This window comes from Xenopus laevis, chromosome 1S (genome assembly GCF_017654675.1).
Source record: "Xenopus laevis strain J_2021 chromosome 1S, Xenopus_laevis_v10.1, whole genome shotgun sequence".
NCBI lineage: Eukaryota > Metazoa > Chordata > Amphibia > Anura > Pipidae > Xenopus > Xenopus laevis.
The window spans coordinates 61,032,921-61,053,170 of record NC_054372.1 but is presented as its reverse complement, the minus strand read 5'-3'; the positions used below and the strand labels follow the sequence as shown (position 1 = coordinate 61,053,170).

At 38.2% G+C, this 20,250-nt stretch overlaps 1 protein-coding gene across 8 annotated transcripts in view; it reads left to right on the top strand.

Moving 5' to 3' along the window:
- Nucleotides 1-20,250, top strand: part of npnt.S (nephronectin S homeolog) — a 63,343-nt gene that overhangs the window by 12,137 nt on the left and 30,956 nt on the right. For 4 of the 8 annotated variants that reach the window (XM_041579659.1, XM_041579658.1, XM_041579656.1 and 1 more), the window contains exons 2-4: nucleotides 1,349-1,449; nucleotides 13,435-13,488; nucleotides 19,448-19,540. In XM_041579659.1, coding sequence (XP_041435593.1) covers nucleotides 1,349-1,449; nucleotides 13,435-13,488; nucleotides 19,448-19,540 — 248 coding nt within the window. The remainder of the gene's footprint in view (nucleotides 1-1,348; nucleotides 1,450-13,434; nucleotides 13,489-19,447; nucleotides 19,541-20,250) is intronic. The other 4 variants (XM_041579657.1, XM_018243381.2, XM_041579660.1 and 1 more) reach the window with 2 other exon arrangements.

Here is a 20,250-nt window from a genome sequence, read left to right as displayed (position 1 = left end):
TAAAGGAATTGTTCAAAACTGGGTATATAGGCTGTGTAAAATAAAAAATGTTTTTGATATAGTTAGTTAGCCAAATATGTAATGTATAAAGGCTGGAGTGACTGGATGTGTAGCATAATAGCCATAACAGTACTTCCTGCATTACAGCTATCTTGGTTTCCACTGATTGGTTACCAGGCAGTAACCAATCAGTGACTTGAGGGGGGCACATGGGTCATAACTGTTTGCCTTTGAATCTGAGCTGAATACTGAGGATCAATTACAAACTTACTGAACAGTTATGTCCCATGTGGCCCCCCTTCAAGTCGCTGACTAACTCAGAGTTAGAGAGCTGAAAAGCAGGAAGTTGAATTCTGTTCTGTTATGTTAGACATCCAGTCACTCCAGCCTTTATAGATTACATTTTTGGCTAACTAACTATATTAGAAATATTTTTTATTTTGCACAGCCTATTTACCCAGTTTTTATTTTTACATTGAACTGTTCCTTGAAAGCACATCCATTTCAGCTGTCTTTCGTTGTCTTTCATACTAACTCATTTTCGAGTGTTGACTTCTCTATTGGCATTTTCTGGATTTCTATTCTTCTCTTTAAGGCTGCTTCTGATGAAAACTCATTACTTCATTTCACTTCCTATCTCATGTTTACCCAATTCTGGCTCTTTTTATTTCATACCTGACCTCTCACCCTTTGTTCATTCTAAGGTTTCAGTCTGTCTCATAGCAATTTCAGCCTTGATGGGGACATAACACCTGAAACTAAAGATGTCTGAGCTGTTTATAATCCCCAGTAGCATTTTACACTCTTATATTTGTCACATGCAGATGTCTCATACACTTGGTCATTTTCTAACCAAATTTGTTGATAAAAAACATTGATTTGACAGATCAACCTTTGATGGGATTTCAGCAAGCTCGTCAGTCCAAATTAGACTGCCCATTGACCAAATTATATTCACTATGAATATGTGACTTGAAAATATCAATGAAACAGGTTGTTTTATAAATATGTTAAATACTTTGTGCTCTGCATTGTAGAGCTGCTCACAGATGGATGGTTTGTAGGTTCTTATATCCAATTAGATTGGAAACTCCTTGGTAGGAATCTCTTTCTCTTGTTCCTTGTTAATGCACTTGTATTTATTTTATGGTTTAGTGACTATATAGAGACTGAGCAGCTACTTGTATTCTGTGTGAGGTACGCATGTTGAATCTGTTTACAAGCTAGCACCTTTGTTCCTTTTATAGCAAATTGAGGTTTATATATTACTTTTTTATACTCTGCATATAGTAATTGTGTTGTTTTTTCCAAAGTAGGGTACTTGCTTAATGCCCATTTTTATACGCAGATGGCCCAGACAGATTGCATCTGCCACCGGACTGTGTCGCTATGGTAACAGAATAGACTGCTGCTGGGGATGGTCCCGCCAATCATGGGGACAATGTCAGCGTGAGTATTGCCATTGCTGGGGCTTTTCACCATCTAATAGGGGGCATTTACATATCTATTATTAACTTTCATACACTTTGGCAGGGCTTATTCAAGAACAGAAGCCTTTGCACGTGCAGGTCTGAGGTGGTAATATACACCGACTCTTGGTTTACGCAGGGAATTTTACTGGGGTTCCAGGTATCAGTGAAGATTGGTTGTTGACAACAACAGCATGGCCTTGGAGAGAATACTTTTGCCTGTTGTTTGTTGAGAATTTAAATTCCCATATCTGATTGGCTACACACATGCTCCCTATGTTACGGAATATGAATTACTATTTTCTATTGTAGGAAGAAATGTCGGTTATGGGGATAGGGATAGCATAGGGACTCATCGTTGAGGTCTCATCTTTGAGGCAGTATTATCTGCTTCGTCCACTCAGCACTTATTAAAATGTACCTATGCAAACAGTATGGTTAAATGCAGGTTGACTATTTATGGTCATGCTGAATGATCGTTTTTTTTATATTGTTTAAAAAAAATGTATTAGGTAATGTTATACTATATAGAGTTAGGTCTATAAATATCTGGACAGACACAATTTTTTTCTAATTATATTGTTGTACATAACCACAATGAATTTTAAATGAAGAAACTCAGATGCAGTTGAACTGCAGACTTGCAGCTTTAATTCAGTGGGTTGAACAAAAAGATTGCATAAAAATGTGAGGAACTAAATCCTTTTTTAACACAATCACTTCATTTCAGGGACTCAAAAGCAATTGGACAATTGACTCAAAGGCTATTTCATGGGCAGGTGTGGGCAATTCTTTCATTATGCAAAAACATCCCTATTTCCCCTAAGTACTCTCCTGGTAATAGTTGCCTAGTGTTGGCTGGAGGGGTCGGCACCTCTCCCAATAGTATTAGTACAAAAATTTGCCAAACACAGAAGGCTAGTGTAGTGGGGATATCCCCTGCACGTTTATTTTGTCAAGTGATGTAACGTTTCGGGGGCGTGCCCCTTCCTCAGACATGTCTGAGGAAGGGGCACGTCCCCGAAACGTTTTGTACCAATGTCATTATCAATGAAGCAGATAAAAGCCATGGAGTTGATTTGAGGGGGGGTGCTTGTATGTGGAAGATTTTGCTGTGAACAGACAACATACGGTAAAGATGGCAGGTGAAACAAGCCATCCTTAAGCTGCAAAAACAGAAAAAAACCCACCCGAGAAATTGCTACAATATTAGAAGTGGCAAAATCTACAATTTGGTACATCCTGAGAAAGAAAGAAATCACTGGTGAACTCCTTCACATCAGCCAAACAAGTAAACAACACTATCCAAGAGGTAGGCATATCAATATCCAAGTCTACCATAAAGAGGAGACTGCATGAAAGTTAATACAGAGGGTGCACTGCAAGGTGCAAGCTACTCATAAGCATCAAGAATAGAAAGGCTAAATTGGACTTGGCTAAAAAAAAAAAAAACATCTAAAAAAGCCAGCACAGTTCTGGAAACATTCTTTGGACAGATGAAACCAAGATCAACCTCTACCAGAATGATGGCAAGAAAAAAGTATTGAGAAGGCGGTTATTGCCAGCAAAGGGTTTTCAACCAAGTATTAGAAATTAACATTTTATTTTCATTTTTTTAATTTTTCCAATTACTTTTGAGCCCCTGAAATGAAGTGATTGTGTTAAAAAAGGCTCACATTTTTATGCAATCCTTTTGTTCAAATACTTGTATAATGGACAGCACCACTCACGATTCTCTTTTTCTTTAAAAAGCCTTTATTCAGCCATGGGCTCTGACCCCAAACAATTCGACAACGTTTCAGACCGCCATCGGTCTTTTGTCAAGCCACCTTGGTAACACCTGTGCACAATTGTATAAATGATTGTGCACAGGTGTTACCAAGGTGGCTTGACAAAAGACCGATGGCGGTCTGAAACGTTGTCGAATTGTTTGGGGTCAGAGCCCATGGCTGAATAAAGGCTTTTTAAAGAAAAAGAGAATCGTGAGTGGTGCTGTCCATTATACAAGTATTTGGCTAACAAGTTTTGAGTGGAAACTGTTGGACTTGCATCAGTGTGAACAGCTTGAAAGGCACAGGTGCTGACTGGATTACTTTGTGAATTATCCTTTTGTTCAACCCACTGAATTAAAGATGAAAGTTTGCAGTTCAACTGCATCTGCGTTGTTTCATTATTGTGGTAATGTACAGAACTAAAATTTAAAAAAAGTTCTCTGTCCAAATATTTATGGACCTAACTGTAACGTTATGCTCATGGAGAATATTCTACAGGGCTTGTGTTGAGACAGTTTAGTATGGTATATCGTCCTATGCATATATCTTTTAGATTAAAGAAATAAGAAGGTTTCCAGCTAAAAACTCAGAACTTTAGCATATAATTTAATGACAACCTGACATCCAAGCAAGCTGGTGTGGCAAGTTATTTTTTTACCTTGCTTATGCTAAATGTTATATACAGTTACTGTATATGCAACAACTAAGTATATTAAGTATAAATTATAGCTTGTCCAGATACTCTGGCAAGGTTAACACTAAATATCTTTAAAGTCAATATGATCATAATTATGGGATTGCTCTAAGACAAGTGGATCTGTTAGCTGAAAGAGCTAAAACTATTTCAGATATCTCCTTACCACATATCTGCATAGCCCTGCTTAGTTCTACCTGCCTCCTGGGCCAGTAGCCCTCTTTTGATTAATCCCTTGACCTCGGCATAGTGCAAAAAGGTCAGGATGAGTCTGGGCCTATTTACACATTTTACTTGAGGGGAAGAAGGTTGTTAGAATAACGGCAGTTTTTAATTTGTATCTTTCATCTGAAAATATTTTCTGTTGTTTTCATTTAGACTGCAAAATGAAGTTTTGTTTTATTAGTGACACCTGGCCATTAGACTAGTTTTCTGTGAACACTTTTTTTAGTTAGAAGTTGCCAAAATATACTTTATCAAGCCATCATTAAACCTGTTGTTTTGTAGCAAGCTGCTGGACTGGGCCTCTTAAATCATGTAAGCCTCTAATGAATTCCAACATAATAATGAAGAGCATTGTTCAGTTACAGTCCACCACAATGACTAGTGAATGAAAGAGTTCCTCAGATAGAGTGCCAACTTCCTATGTTTCTTTACAGTTCCTACAAATGAGCAAACAAGTTGACCATGAACAAAAAAAAAGATACAAGTATTGTCATGTGACAATATTTGATGAATTATTTGAATACGAAGATGGTGGTGCTGCTTTATCCTATAATACCGATGTTTTCTCAATTTACATATAAAAATATCCTCAAGTTAGCCTTCAAGAGGGGATTAAACTGCTTGATGATACTTGACTATGACACCTTAGTAGAGAGAATATGAGCAATGAGGCTAAGAGCAAAATATATCGGCTTCTTGGCTGAAATGTTCAGGTTTGACAGGGATTGCCGTAATATACAGTGGCATACAGATATATGTATTTTTGTGTACAGAAATATGGAAACATCTAGTACAGCATAGTACAGTATGAAACACATGAGCCCCATTTGCTACACTGGAAAAATGGCAGTGCCAATGTAATGAGGCATTGAGACATATGCTTCATTAAAGGAGAACTAAACCCTAAAAATGAATGTGGCTAAAAATGCCATATTTTATATACTGAACTTATTTCACCAGCTTCTCAATAGCAGCAATGATCCAGGACTATACACTTGTCACAGGGGGTCACCATCTTGGAAAGTGTCTGTGACACCCAGTGGTCTCTAAGCAGCTGTTGAGAAGCTAAGCTTAGGGGTTGTTGTAAATTTACAACAGAACATGAGGTTGGTCTGTAATAGAAGCTGATGCTACAGGGCTGATTCTGTGCTGCCATGTAGTAATTATCTGTATTAATTAATAACCAGCCTTATATTTTGACATTTATATTCTATGTGTACTGTATATTTTGAGTCAGTCCCTAAGCTCAGTAAGTGATGGCTGCACAGAGCATGTGCAGTAAATCAGCAGAAGAGAAGATGGGGAGCTACTGGGGCATCTTTGGAGACACAGATCTTGCCTGCTAAAGGGCTGTGGTTGCCTTGGGCTGGTACAGAATCACAGAACATAATGTACAACATTTCTAGCTTATGTCTTCAGTTATGCTTTAGTTCTTCTTTAAAGGCTACTCGATTTGTAGTTGTAAAGGTAGAAATGTTTTCATGAACTTTGTACGGTACTGATAGATTTTGTACCACCATTCCCATGCAAAAACAAATTAGGCCACAATTGTTTTGTAAAACATTCCTTTTTGTTAACTTCTTGAGTTCAGTTATGTATGTTTTTAACACTGCTACCCTGAACACTAAACCCAAAGATGACAATGAGAGTTACTTTAAGATCTAGTTATACATCTTATTACTTTGATGTGTGTCCTTTCATGTAAACTATAGATATTTGAAGGAACACCAAAAATGAAAGTGCCTTAAAGGAAAACTATACCTCCAAAATGAACACTTAAGCAACAGATAGTTTATATCAAATTGAATGACATATTAAAGAATCTTACCAAACTGGAATATATATTTACATAAATATTGCCCTTTTACATCTCTTGCCTTTTCGTGACTCTATCTGTGCTGCCTCAGAGATCACCTGACCAGAAATACTACAAAAGGCAGAACTCTGTCTGTTAATTGGCTCATGTGACCTTACATGTGGTTTGTATGTGTGCACAGTGAATCGTACGATCTCAGGGGGCGGCCCTTATTTTTTTTAAATGGCAATTTTCTATTTATGATTACCCAATGGCACATACTACTAAAAAACTATATTATTATGATAATGGTTCATTTACATGAAGCAAGGTTTTACACATGAGCTGTTTTACTCAGTATCTTTTAATAGAGACCTACATTGTTTGGGGGGTATAGTTTTCCTTTAAAGGAATGCCCTGCATTGGTAAAAACTGGTGTGCTTGCTTCAGAAACTCTACTATAGTTTATACAGACAATCTGCTGTGTAGCCATGGGGGCAGCCATTGAAGCACTGAATTCCCTTCAGTTCTGAAGAATCCGATTTTATACTACAGAGCTTATCTGTTATTGGCTGTGTATCATGTGGCTGTTCTAAATTGTCATTGCATTGATTACTTAAAGGGATACAGTCATGGGAAAAATGTTTTTTTTTCTTCAAAATGCATTAGTTAATAGTAGGGATGCACCAAATCCTTCTGCCTGGCCGAACCAAATCCGTATCCTAATTTGCATATGCAAATTAGGGGCAGGGAGGGAAATTGTGTGACTTTTTGTTACAAAACAAGGAATTAAAAAATGTTTTCCCCTTGCCACCCCTAATTTGTATATGCAAATTCAGATTCGGTTCAGTATTCGGCCGAATCGTTCACAAAGGATTCGGGGGTTCGGCCGAATCCAAAATAGTGGATACGGTGCATCCCTAGTTAATAGTGCTGCTCCAGCAGAATTCTAAATGGAATAAATTTCTCTGTTTTTTTTATATTTAATTTTGAGATCTGACATGGGGCTAGACATATTGTTAGTTTCCCAGCTGCCCCTCAGTCATGTGACTTGTGCTCTGATAAACTTCCGTCACTCTTCCCCCCCCCCCGCAGCCTAACAACAGAACAATGGGAAGGTAACCAGATAGCAGCTCCCTAACACAAGATAAATGCACTCAAGAACAGCAGTTAATAGTAAAATCCAGATCCCACTGCAACATATTCAGTTACATTGAGTAGGAGAAACAACAGCCTGCCAGAAAGCAGTTCCATCCAAAAGTGCTTTCTGAAAGCACACGACCAGGTAAAATGACCTGAGATGGCTGCCTACACACCAATATTACAACTTAAAAAAAATACACTGGCTGGTACAGGAAAGATATGTTATATTGTAGAGTGAATTATTTGCAGTATAAAAAGTGTAATTTCGAAAAAAAAATCTACATCATAAAAATTATGACAGAATCCCTTTAAGTTTTGTAAATTTCTTCAGAAGTAATGGAAGTTTCTACAAAAGTTACATAGTAACCGCCCATGCCCTTCCTTGGGTTAAAATTAAACCAGGCCTGGGACAACAGTCCTCCACTGATGGTGGTCTTGTTTATGGCACATTTAAAACTTTCCCATTTGGTGCAATCATTGAGCACTGGTTTTAGAGTAGCCATAATATGGCTTAATAAGAGCAAGACAAGGATTTTGTCAGTCAATGAATATTTCAGGAATTATTTTTTCAGATGTGTATACAATAGGAAGCCCCAAATTCAAGATATTTTTGGTTTTATAGAACTCACAGAAAGTTAATTCAATATTTGGACTAAGGCAAAAGCCTTTATTTTAACATTTTATTAATTTTAACTGTTACAACAACAGAAAACAACAAACAGAAGTGCAGTGTGTATGTGTTGGCCTACTTTGAAATAAATTAAACACTGAATAGCCCTATTAAATGTAAGTGTTCTCATCTGTTTAATGTGACTTCTGTTTCTGAAGCTCCATGCTGATCTTCCCTCTCTTGAGTGTGTGACCATGGTAAGGACCATGATGAATCATCTTGCTGCAGCTCGGTCTTGCGGCTTTGCCTGTCACATTGTCTATACAGCCCTCACACTTGCTGGCGGCTTCTTGAGTGTGCGACCTCGGTAAGCTAACTGTTAGCTTACCGCAGTCACATACTCAAGAAGTCGCCAGCAGTTGCGAGGGCTGTATAGACGATGTGACAGGCAAAGCTGCAAGACTGAGCCGCAGCAAGCAGGATGAAGAGCCACATGAGGCTCCGGAGCCGCGGGTTGCCTACCCCAGTGCTAGAGGAACATTAAACTTTTAACTTAAATTTTGGGAAGCTGGTAAAAAATAAAAGATGGAAAACAATTGAAAAAAAGTATTTGTTTCTGGTGAAAAATCTGAGAACAACTGAAAAAAGTGTTTGGAAGGTGAACAACCCCTTTAAGAGATCTAAAACTACAAAGAAAGTTATTATGATATTACTGTATATAGTAGGAATCATTTACTAACACCCTGGATGCACGTGCAAGAGCACTAAGGGGTACAGAAGCTCACCTCATGTGCCTGGGGCCTGGTTGTGCTCTTTAGACAGTATGTACAGTGCTTCATCGCAGCCCTGCTTCCTAACTTGTGCATCTGAATGATGCATGGGTTGCATCACTGTGAAAAAAGAAATGTTTTTGGTGGCTGTGACATTTGCAACATGCTGAGATGTTCGGCACTGAAATGAATTTGGTAAGTAGATCACACGCACACCATGCACACCAACTATCTACATAGGCAGAGTTGGATACATAAATCACTATCTTTTTATTGTTGATTCCATACCAGATCACAGTTTCACTAGCAAATGTGTATGAGTTCCCAAGAAGTAAGCACCTGAGCATAATAACCCCCGAAATCAAAGCATACAATGAATCCAAAAATTGTGTTGCTAAAAAGGTTTCAAGGTTGCATGTGGCTGCTGCTTCTCGCACTCACTGTACAGTTGAAGTTTTTTTGCTTGTTTTAATACTTGTGCCACTGTTTAGCGCTGAGAGATTAACTAAATTGATTACTATGCACATCCATGCTTCCCCATATCACCCTGTTTTACTAATCCAGATTGCATCACACTGTGTGTACTGAGTCACATTTAAGCAATATTCTAACTGTTCAAAAATAGCAGGATATTAAAGGGGAACTAAAGCCTAAAATAGAAGAATGCTTGAAATGTTGTATTTTGTGTACTAAACATAAACATGAACTTACTGCACCGCAAGCCTAATAAAACAAATGATTTCTGCTTTAAAAGTTGGCCATAGGGGGTCATCATCTTGTAACTATGTTAAAACATCTTTGCAAGACCCAGACCATGCACATGCTCATTGTGGTCTGGGCTGCTGTTGGGAGGTTAGGCTTAGGGATCGTCCTTAATTATCAAAACGGCACAAGTCAAATAAAATCTTCCATAGAAGCTGATTAATAATCAAAATATGCAGACTGCACTGGGTCAGCGGGTACAAATCTCTACACAGTCGCTGCCTGCTCTACAGGTAAACCAACAAAGCTGCTCAAGTTCTGGGAAGTAAGGTGAGGGGGGCCTCCCCCGTGCCATTTGAAAGTATGATTGTTTCCCTGCAGAGCAGCTAGGAACCGTCTGTTTTCTATCTGCAGCAGAGCAAGTAAAAATGAAGGGGAGTTTCACTGCATACAATCAGGCTTCTTATAAAAACTATAAACATTTTTAAATTAAAGTATATTGGAGATAGAAAAAATGGGATTTTATTTTTTTGCCTTTACATCCCCTTTTAACAAAAGAGGGCTTCTGCACAGATCTGGGGTTTGTAAAGAAAGGTTGTTATAAGGGGCACTTATATTAATGCAAAATGTTTCTATGCATTAAAACTAGATTGTATAATGTCACAGGGAACAGAAACAGGATTGATCCACTGCCTACCTAAATAATACTCGATGGCTATCGATGGGCGGACAGCCAAAAGTACAGCCAGACTAAAATTAACTGCATTACTGAGCCCAGTGTATAGTTTATGTGCCATATGTTAGGAAATGTAGGGGGGAAGCCGGGTACCCCAGAAAAAATTTACGATCTTTTGCAGCTTATCACCCTGAAAAATGAAGTCGTCATTGTTTTTTGGGACTTAGAAAAATGTTCAACTATTTTTTGAGGAAGTCCTACCTACTCTATTGCACTTCGCCTGGTCTGAGGTGGTGAAGGCAAGTCTAGCGCAAGATGTAACGTTTAGTAAAATCCGCATCTTAGTGAATTTGCGTAGTTACGTCCATTCGCCAGAGCGCAACTTCGCTAGGCGTAAGGGAGCGAATTCCCACTAGAGTCTATCTCTTTCGATAGCAAAGTTATGCCAGCGACTGAAGTTACGAAATGACATCATGCTGGCGAATTTTCGCTAGCGTTAGTCAATTCGACCTTTAGTGAATCTGCCCCTATAAGTCTCTCCTTCCTTTATTTTTTAAAATGAAATGGAAGCAATTGTCTCTATGATATATGTTGTATACACTTTTGGCAGGATTTAGACCCTGGTCCCTTCGTTGGTTTATGTTTTAAAGACAAAAAGTTCCTCTCACCTAGTAAACAATAATTAGTTGGTTAATTTTAGTGTGTTGCATTTATTTTAGTAGTAGCAAGCATGCAATTGCCATTGCCAACTTTTGCCCATGTTATTACATTACTAGACCATACCATAGGTCATTACCATCAATTGAAAATAAAAATATAAGGGGCGAGCAGGAAAAGTATGTTTAGTGTGGCCATTTTCAAGATTCCATGCCCCATTCCAAGAACTAAAGTCTAACTAAAGAAGTAGCTAGAAATGTTGTACAATATGTTTTGTGCTTCTGTACTAGCCCAAGGCAACCATAGCTCTTTAAAGATCTGTGTCTCCAAGATGCCACAGTAGCTCCCCATCTCATTTTCTGCTGATTCAATGCACATGCTCTGTGCTGCTGTTACTTACTGAGCTTAGGGACCCATTCACAATATACACATAAAAAATAAATGTCACAATATAAGGCTGATTAGTAATTAATACAGGTAATCACTACATGGCAGCACAGAAACCAGTGCAACTAGCATCAGAATTTAATAATCAATCCCGTAGCATCATCTTATATTACAGGCCAACCTCATTTTCTGCTGGATAATTTGTGACGACCCCTAAGCTTAGCTTCTCAACAGCTGCTCAGAGCCCACTGAGCATGTGAGTGTCACAGACACTTTCCAAGATGGTGACCCCCTGTGACAAGTTTGAAGTCCTGGATCATTGCTTCTATTGAGAAGCTGAAACTTTAGCCTGGTGTAACAAGTTTATTATTTAGCCACATTAATTGTTAGGGTTTCGTTATACTTTAAGGGAGAATGCATTCTTTGAGTAGTTTTTGTCTTACATATAGTTAGGCTATCAGATATATGATATGATGGATGCAGTGCATATATTTCAAATGGGTCTGTGAGGGCTTAAATCAATATAGAGAGCAGTAGGAGCCAGATTCAATTGAGAACGAGTTGGAGTACCCCAGGTTTGAAAAGAGCATAGAGCAGAAAGAAAGAAAATATTGTGATGTGGGGAGTTGCAGTTCCACAGTGGTCGGACAGCAATCCCCCACCCACCAGTAAACCAGTTTGGGCTTCAACTCACTAGTAGACCCTAAGGGGCAGATTTACATATGGTCGAATATCGAGGGTTAATTAACCCTCGATATTCGATTGCCGAATTTAAATACTTCGAATATCGAAGTCGAAGGATTTACCGCAAATAGTTCAATTGAACGAAAAATAGTTAGATCGAACGATTAAATCCTTTGAATCGTTTTTCAGATTAAGCGCAGCAGAGCTCACGGGCGCCATCTTCCAGCTCTTCGGTAATCTTCGGGTCTTCTTCCGGCGCTTCGGCAATTTCGGTGCATGCACAGTTGTCAAAGACTGCTTCAACTGCGCATGCGCCGATACGGTATTTACTGACCGAAGAGAAGAAGATGGTGCCTGTGAGCTCCGCTGCACTGAATTTGCAAATAAAGGTACCGTATATACTTGCGTATAAGCCGAGTTTTTCAGCACCCAAAATGTGCTGAAAAACTCTACCTCGGCTTATACGCGGGTCAGCTAAAAAGGTTGAAGCTTACTCAGTGTGCAGTGACTCCTCCGTGCTGCCCATACTTCTCCCCGCTCGTGGCTTCCTCAGCCCCTCCCCTCTAAGCTCTCGTCACACAGTACTCCTCAGCCCTTCCCCTTTTTGCGCAGGAGATGTGGGACAATGTGTGCGCATTACTGTATTGCGCGCAGGAGCGCACAAGAGTTTAGAAGAGGAGCGCTCGAGACGGGATGAGGTGCACGCTCACTCTGTGATACGAGCACGCACCTGTACAGGGAGTCTCTGACGCTGCCCTGGGACGCTGAAGCCTCGTAATAGGGGGAAAGGAGGAGGACATTCCGTTCGTATCCTGCGCTTCCCTGTAGCCTGATTTCAGTTGCGGGAGGGGCTGCAGCTCTGGAGTTATACGGTACTTTTTAAATACTTTATGGTGCCTGTCAGAAAGAAGAGCTACCATTGTCATTTGAGCACGGAGGGGAAGGGCTGAAGAGGGAGGACTGATTGACAAGAGCTGAGAGGGGAGGGGCTGGAGCAGAATTAAGCGAGGAGGGGGGAGAAGTATGTGCAGCAGCATGGAGGAGTTAATGCATGCTTCAAATCAGTGAGTAAGCAGCAACGTTAAAGCTTTAAATTGGCCATGTCCTAAAATAATTTCTCACCCCTAGGCTTATACACGAGTCAATACATTTTTCCAGTTTTCTTAGGTAAATTAGGTACCTCGGCTTATACACGGGTCGGCTTATACACGAGTATATACGGTAAGTAATGAGTTAGGATCTATGTAGGGTAGGGGGTTAGGGGTTTTTATAATTAAGGGTTTGGTCTCAGAAGAGACCGTGTTCAATAGCAGTTATATATACAAAAAACGTTAAAGTCATCTTTATGTCTGAGCTGTGTGTGTGTGTAATTAATGAAAATGGGATATATAGGATCCCTAGTCCAAAATGCTCAGTTATTCTGTATAAGGCAGAGAAATGTAATATATAAGCATGTTTAAAGGTACAAAGGCAACCTTTAACTATCCAGCTCTTTCTTAACCACAGTTTCTGGCAGCTCTGTTGGAGACCAAAAGGTTGCCGGTCCCAGGCCTCTTGAGTTATCTCCACTTGTTTATGTGCTTGACTCAGTATCAGTGTTATGCCATTTTACTAACCTCTTTATTGTTATGGCATGCAGTGTGTTTTCATTTAGTAACAAATGTGATTGCGCTATTTCTTGCTTTTATAAAACCTGTCCCAGATTTTTTTTTCTTGTTGCAGAAAAGCTCTGAAAGTTGAATGTGTTTAAGCCTCCCGGAATGTAGCATGTTGATTAAAACCCAAATCCAGCCTCCTCAAAGGAAACAAAACAGATCTACAATTCCTTATTTGGACATTTGTTTTTGCAGCTTTCTACTCCGCCTTAAGACAGAGAATAGCCAGCGTAAGGTGCCGATCGCAAGGTTAGCCTTACATATTTCTTAAATCGTTTTGGCAGCATATATTATGTCTGAAGAGAACAGACGTTTGGTCACACATAGAACACGTCATTTTCTGGTTAATTGTCATTACATAGAAATAAATGATTGGGCAGTGTTATGCTTCCAAGAAGTTGTGTTTCTGGGAAATAGCCATGTTTTAAAGCAAATACTAGTTAAAATGCTAACTGCATCTATGTGAATATTCATTTTGACCCCCTTTCTCCACTCTACTGATAAACTGAACAACTAACCATATTTGATGTTAAATTTTCTTTGCACTTCTTTGCCTTGGGGTTGCTTTATTTTACAGCATCCTAAGGACTTGATGGCATTTCTGTTGTAATAAATAACTGAAATTCCACTTTGTAAATGCCTGTATGTCAGCTGATAGCAGTGTATGTGATGAAGTTGTATTCTAAAGTTCACTCACAGCAAATTAAAGGATTTAGAGAACTTGATTTATCCCTCTCCCAGTTCCAAGATTTGAAAAAGGTGCTAAATTGTGAAACACTTCAATCAAACACAGCAAACTGAAATGTTTACACCACAACCATGATTTTTTTGGGGCTCTGGGTTTTCTCATCTTTAAAGTCAATGCCATAATTATTTCTTCTTATAAGGGAAACAGTTTCTCATACACCTGCTTAAAAAACTTGAAATCTTACCTTCACCCCCTCCAACAGTGAGATGCACATGTATAGTTTCACCTTACCTAATATTTTGTATGTGTAAATCCCTAAGGGGCAATGGTGTAATATGAGCAAGGTTTACCCAAAGCTGATAGCAACCAATGAGTTAGCATTATTTGGTTCAGTGCTGTTAGAAAACCAAAAGTAAATTATTTTTTCTATTTTATCCAAATATCCATGTGTGCCATTACCTTTTCATTGTACTGGAACCTTGTATAACATAAGGTATGTGGTTGGAAGGTAGATGGTGATGTGTCTGACAATTGATGCTAATTGCACGCAGTTCAGATAAAAATCTTCGGTGTTCAAAAGTCACCATTTATGGCACATAGCTTCAAGATGTCGTCTGATTATTTAAGTGCAAGTTTTCCTAAATTGACACTGCCCGGGGAACCCTGGAGCTGCCGCCACCTTTGACTCACTGCCTTCATTTAACAGTGCTGTATTCATGAAGCAGCTACTCCATGTTTGGTCCTCGCAAGGTCGATAAGTAGACAGTGGCGAAACTACCGGGGGTACTATCTCACACGGGCCCGCACCTCCTTTGGGCCCGCTGAAATCACAATAAGTCTTGTCTCAGATGACAGGACAGGGGGAGATTTTTCCAGCACGAGTGTCCGCATGCAATTTTGTGGGGGGCACCCATGTGCACACCCTGCATCCAGGCGGTCGGTGACTGGCTACTGTATACTACCAGTATACTAACCCCTCCTGTTGTGACTGTCTTGGCTTAAAAATAAGATGGAGTCTATTATGCAGGTGCATATTCTAATCTAATTATCTACCTCGCAAGGACCAAACATGGAGTAGCTTCAGTTTCCCTCTTTGTCCTTTTAGCTTAAGAAACAACAAAACCATAAATTTTGGCACAAGCCCTATTCATTAAATTAATGTTAAAGGAACAGGAACACCAAAAAATGGAATGACAATAAAATGTACTATTACCCTGCACTGGTAAAACTGGTGTGTTTGCATTAGTAATTAACATTGTTAGTCTCTCTCTCTCCTTCTCATTGCGCTATTTCTTCTGCCTGGGGTCTTCTTCAATAGCCCATGCTAAGCTTTGAGATCAGGATAATCAAGATGTTCATCCTAGGTTCTGTTAACTGTACCATATCTAAAGAGTTGCTTTCTAAGATGTGTCTCATTTTACACTGAATCTGTCAAGAGATTCACCTGCATAGAGCCACCTCACATTTTTATGGGGACACCAACACTAGGGGCCCTAAGTGTATACACATTTAATCTAGAAATAGAATGGTTAGAGATGTTCACCTTTCCTACACTAGTGTGAAAGTTATCCTTAGTAGTCACACTGTTAAATACCAATATCAGGATTAATGAACTATTTACATTATGTCTGGGCTTCAAATGAAAGATTTACTTACTGCAGATAAAATCTTCTGTCATGTGCATAATAAAAAGCAAATTAATTAATCCTTTTCAATCGACAAGTTTACAGAACTAACATGCCCCCTGGATTCTTAAATGTCATTTTACATCAGAAAATAAGTCCCATCTGTTCAAACATATAAATAGCTTGTTAGATTACTGATTACAATTTCTGACAGATCTTTGTAATGCCAATAACAGAACTAGTGTTGGGGACAGCTGCGGGATTGTTCAGCAAACAAGTGTGACGAAACTGCCTCAGACATTTGAGATAGTACAGTAAGCCGAATGCCATCAGCTAACCAATTCATGTAAAAACAATAATTGTTCCTCAGTTTAGGTATGTCCTAAATATCAGTTTATGATACTGATGTCATCAATGAACTCTTTTCTCCTCAGTTTAATTGATTGGATACATCTGGTTTCCAGATAAGGAATCCTATACCTGTATTGATTTCTTTGTTGTTTTAGGATTACCATGAAATAAATGTTTGCAAAAAATGCAAAAGTAACTGCTTTTGCAGAATCATATCTTATCAAAACAGAGCTTTTTCTATGATCTGGGGTTTTTTTAAATTATTTTCTATGATTACTGGAGTACCCCCATGTATTCCTCTTGTCTGACCTCTAGAACATGCCTAAACTAAGCAAAGATTAGTGTCTATTGCATGTTACGTATATATACTCTTCTATATGACATCATTGAATTTGTCCAGTAAATGGCACTGCCATTTTACTTCTGGAAAGCTTCTGAAGTGTTATCAGTACCAAGGGAATTTTTCTCCCCTGCTTTACTCTTGCAACATGCAGGGCATTCCTGTATCTACAAAATGTGGGGAATTTGTAAACATTTTTTTATTGTCTAATTAAATAGGTTATCCTTATGGGCTAACATGAGTATTACTATACCACATCATATAGCTCTTTTTGGGATACTTTACAACACGAAATGGCTACAACAATATTCAATAAACTGCATAGGAGATTAAAATAAAAACATGGAGTTAACATGGCCTCAATTATAGTTTAAAGAGAACCCATAGCATCGCCCATTGAATGTGTGTTATGGTGCAAAACCATCTTGTACTGGCTATGTTAGTGGGAGTCAGCATGGGTGTTCTGGTGATTCCCTGCAACCTAAAATATGTTGATAGAGAAAGTCTTAGGCCACACTTGTAGGGGGTAATTTATCAAAGTCCGAATTTTATCAGGTGTGGTTTGTATCCTTTTTAGTGTTAGCTTTTAGTTATATAATATGGACACTGTCCAGTGGTTTACAGTAGCGAAAACACTATGTGAACTGAATTTTCTTGTCATAACCCAGACTTCAGATCAGTAAGTTTATTGCCTGCTTTTCTGTCATTAATATTTTTCATGCATTCTTTTCTTTACTATTTTGTTTAAAGAGGTAGTTCACCTTTGAAATTAAATTTAGTATGATGAGGACAGCGATATGCAGAGACATTTTGCAAGTGGTCTTCACTTTTAATTTGTTTTGGTTTTGTAGTTATACTGCTTTTTGTTCAGCACTCTAGTGCTGGAATTTTTGCAGTGGTCCAATTTACCCTAGCAGCCAGGCAGTGATTTGAATGAGAGACTGGCAGATGAATTGGAGAGAACAAAAAATAAATTATAAAGAGTAACAATAAAATTGTTGCCTCAGAACACTGGGATGCTGGGGTCAGCGACCCCAATCTGAAAGCTGAAGAAGAAGGCAAATAATTGAAAAACTATAAAAATTTAGAGCAATTACAAATATGGTAAGGAAAGGCCATTCTATAACATGCTAAAAGTTAAACTGAAGGTGGACCACCCCCTTAAAAGCCAGATGTATTCATATTACAGATGATGTCCCCACCACTACCACAACATGAAATAAACTGTATCTCTACAAATGTTTTGCATGATATTAACAAAATAACGTAGATTAAACGTTTCAGAAATAAAATCAGTAATCCAGAAAGCTCCAAATTATGGGAAGGATGTCTCCCATAGATTCCATTTTAACCAAATAATCCAGAATTTTTGATGCTTAGAACTGGATATTCGATAACATACTAAAAGTTAAGTTAAAGGTGAACCATCCCTTTAAATGCCCTTCTTTGGGCTGAGATTAGACAAACGATCAATTTATTCCCCGTCGCCTTTGTGTACAGCAGGCCTCTTCTGATATCAGTGGTTTTGGCTGGATGGTGCTCCATCTTTCCGTACAAAGAGACTGATATGTTCATTGATGTAGAGTAAAGCTCAAACAAATGTTGGCAAATCCTAGCAGACTAAATGTCTACTGACTTTGTGCCTTATACTGTATGTGATGCTCTTGGCAATACTTCAAACGTTAACAAATGTGATATCTTAGCACAGCATCTGCCATTTACACACTGTATTGTGCATATTCCTACTGTACTACAGCTTTATCACAACTCACAACACTGATTTTTTTCTGTAGTGTAGATATAAAAATAGTCCATGGAAAAGGTCAGCATTTGTGTGAAGGATGCAGCTGTTTCATATGAGTGAGGACCATGCACAATCCAGTTGTTATCTTTCATCTTTTCTATGGGAAGTCATATGTTGCACAAAGGCCAGAAAGGTTGCTGCACAACTCTTGCTTTGAAAGAGCTGTAGGGCAATTAGTATTTTGCAAGATTTTCCATGAACACAAAAGTGTTGTTTTAACTTTCGAATATAATAGTGCTAATGATCGGTTAACATTTCAAGAAAACACATGAGCATTATTTTCCATTCAGAATATTAGACTTTTACTTAACATATCATTTACTATTTTGAAGGCATTTTGAAGAGATGACATGATGTCTGCGGATTGATTCTCGTTGCCCTTGTTTCTATAGTGTTTCGTTAGGAAGTGCTGTACTAATGCACTACTGATTCAGACTAAAGTACAATTGCAGATTCCATGTTTTTCTTCAAGGGAAAAGCTAAACATTAAGGGGATTATTTATTAAATGTGCATTTTTAGTGGGGGGAAAAACTAAAACTTTTCAAGATTTATTATACTATTTATACAAAATCTGAAAATACTCAATCTTCAACCTGACGCAGTCAATGGCAGCGGTCTTATTTGCAGTTTGAAGATATTATTGTCTGAGCTGGGTTTCATACAATAGTCTGAACATACAATAGGCTTTTCCGCCAATTTCACAAAAAATTCTTACTTCTCGGGCAACAAACCTGAAAAATTTGGAGTCCAAAATTTGAAGTCTGAAAAATTTGAGTCCATCTGTAAAAATCTTTGTTTTTGTGCAACAATCCAAAAAAGTTGCGTTTTTTGTCGATGCAATTTTTTTTATAGTTTTTATTTATTGATAAATAAGGGTAAATCGTAGATTCTAGTTTGGCCAGACGTTTTTTTATTTTAAAAAAATCTCTTCTTTTACTACTGTTGCTTTTTTAGGGGAAATGTAAACTGAAGACAAAACTGTTATTTATTCTGTGGCTTTTAAAAATTCTACAGTAAACATATTTATAATATTTATTTTACTATTAATAGTTGACAGTATGCTTTTCTTGATATCTGTGTTGCCCTGGGGATCCCTGGGGAAGCTTTCAGGACTAATCATGATTACTTTTGCCAAGCCTGAATAACGAAGCCTTGTAAATGAATGTATAGTACTATATACCACCTCCTTGTGGCTTTTGGTTTCTGCATGCATACAATGCAATGGGTATATGAAAGAATGGAGCACAGTTAGTTGAAGACTGCTGTGCTTGTGCTCATAGCATCCAGGGCTTCAACAAGCAGTGCAACATCTGTATTTTTATACATATACAGTACACATACAAATATTTGACTTAGAATGTTGGAAATGTAACCAATATCCTTTATTTTCTGTCTATAGCCATTTGTCAGCCAGCATGTAAACATGGAGACTGTGTAGGCCCTAACAAGTGCAAATGTCATCCTGGATACACCGGAAAAACCTGCAACCAAGGTATGGATAGATTATAAGTAACTTGCATTGTTTATTTTTTTTTGTAGGGGGTTATGTGATTACCAGATAAATAAATACCCATATTCTAGATTCTGGCTGGAAAAATATATGGCTGTATTTTTAGATTTGGTGTATTTGTTGAGCGTGTGATGTACTGCATTTATGTTACCACAATAATACAGTTCTTACAGCTCACTTATGAACATAAAAAATTCATTGTCAACAACTATATTGCATCAGTAGGTTTGCTGCTTGCAACCCACCTGGCTTTCCTTTTAATTCTTCTACATCCAAATGATTAAAACCATGTTAGATGCATTATGTTAACATATTTCAGTTGTTACCTTAATAATTAGTTATGCTATTTAGAAGTATGCTCTCAACAGATAAAAGTGTTCTTGGTATGGCTTTCAAACCCCTAGCTAAGGAAAGTACAGTGCTGAATATGTGCCAGCAACTGATTGTCTCAACTAATATGTAACTTGCATTGTTGAGAGTGTTCTGTCTCCTTCTGTTTCTCCCTTGCTGTTATATACTTTCTCAGTTTCACTTGCTGTTTTTCTCTTTCTCTCTCTCTCTATATATGAATGGTTAACATACCAATAGGACCTTTTGGTCAGCGTGATGGCAACATCAATGTTTTTTTTTTTTGTATTTTCTCATTCCTATATTTCGTATGTTTAAAAACAATTTATAAGAAAATATAAGAT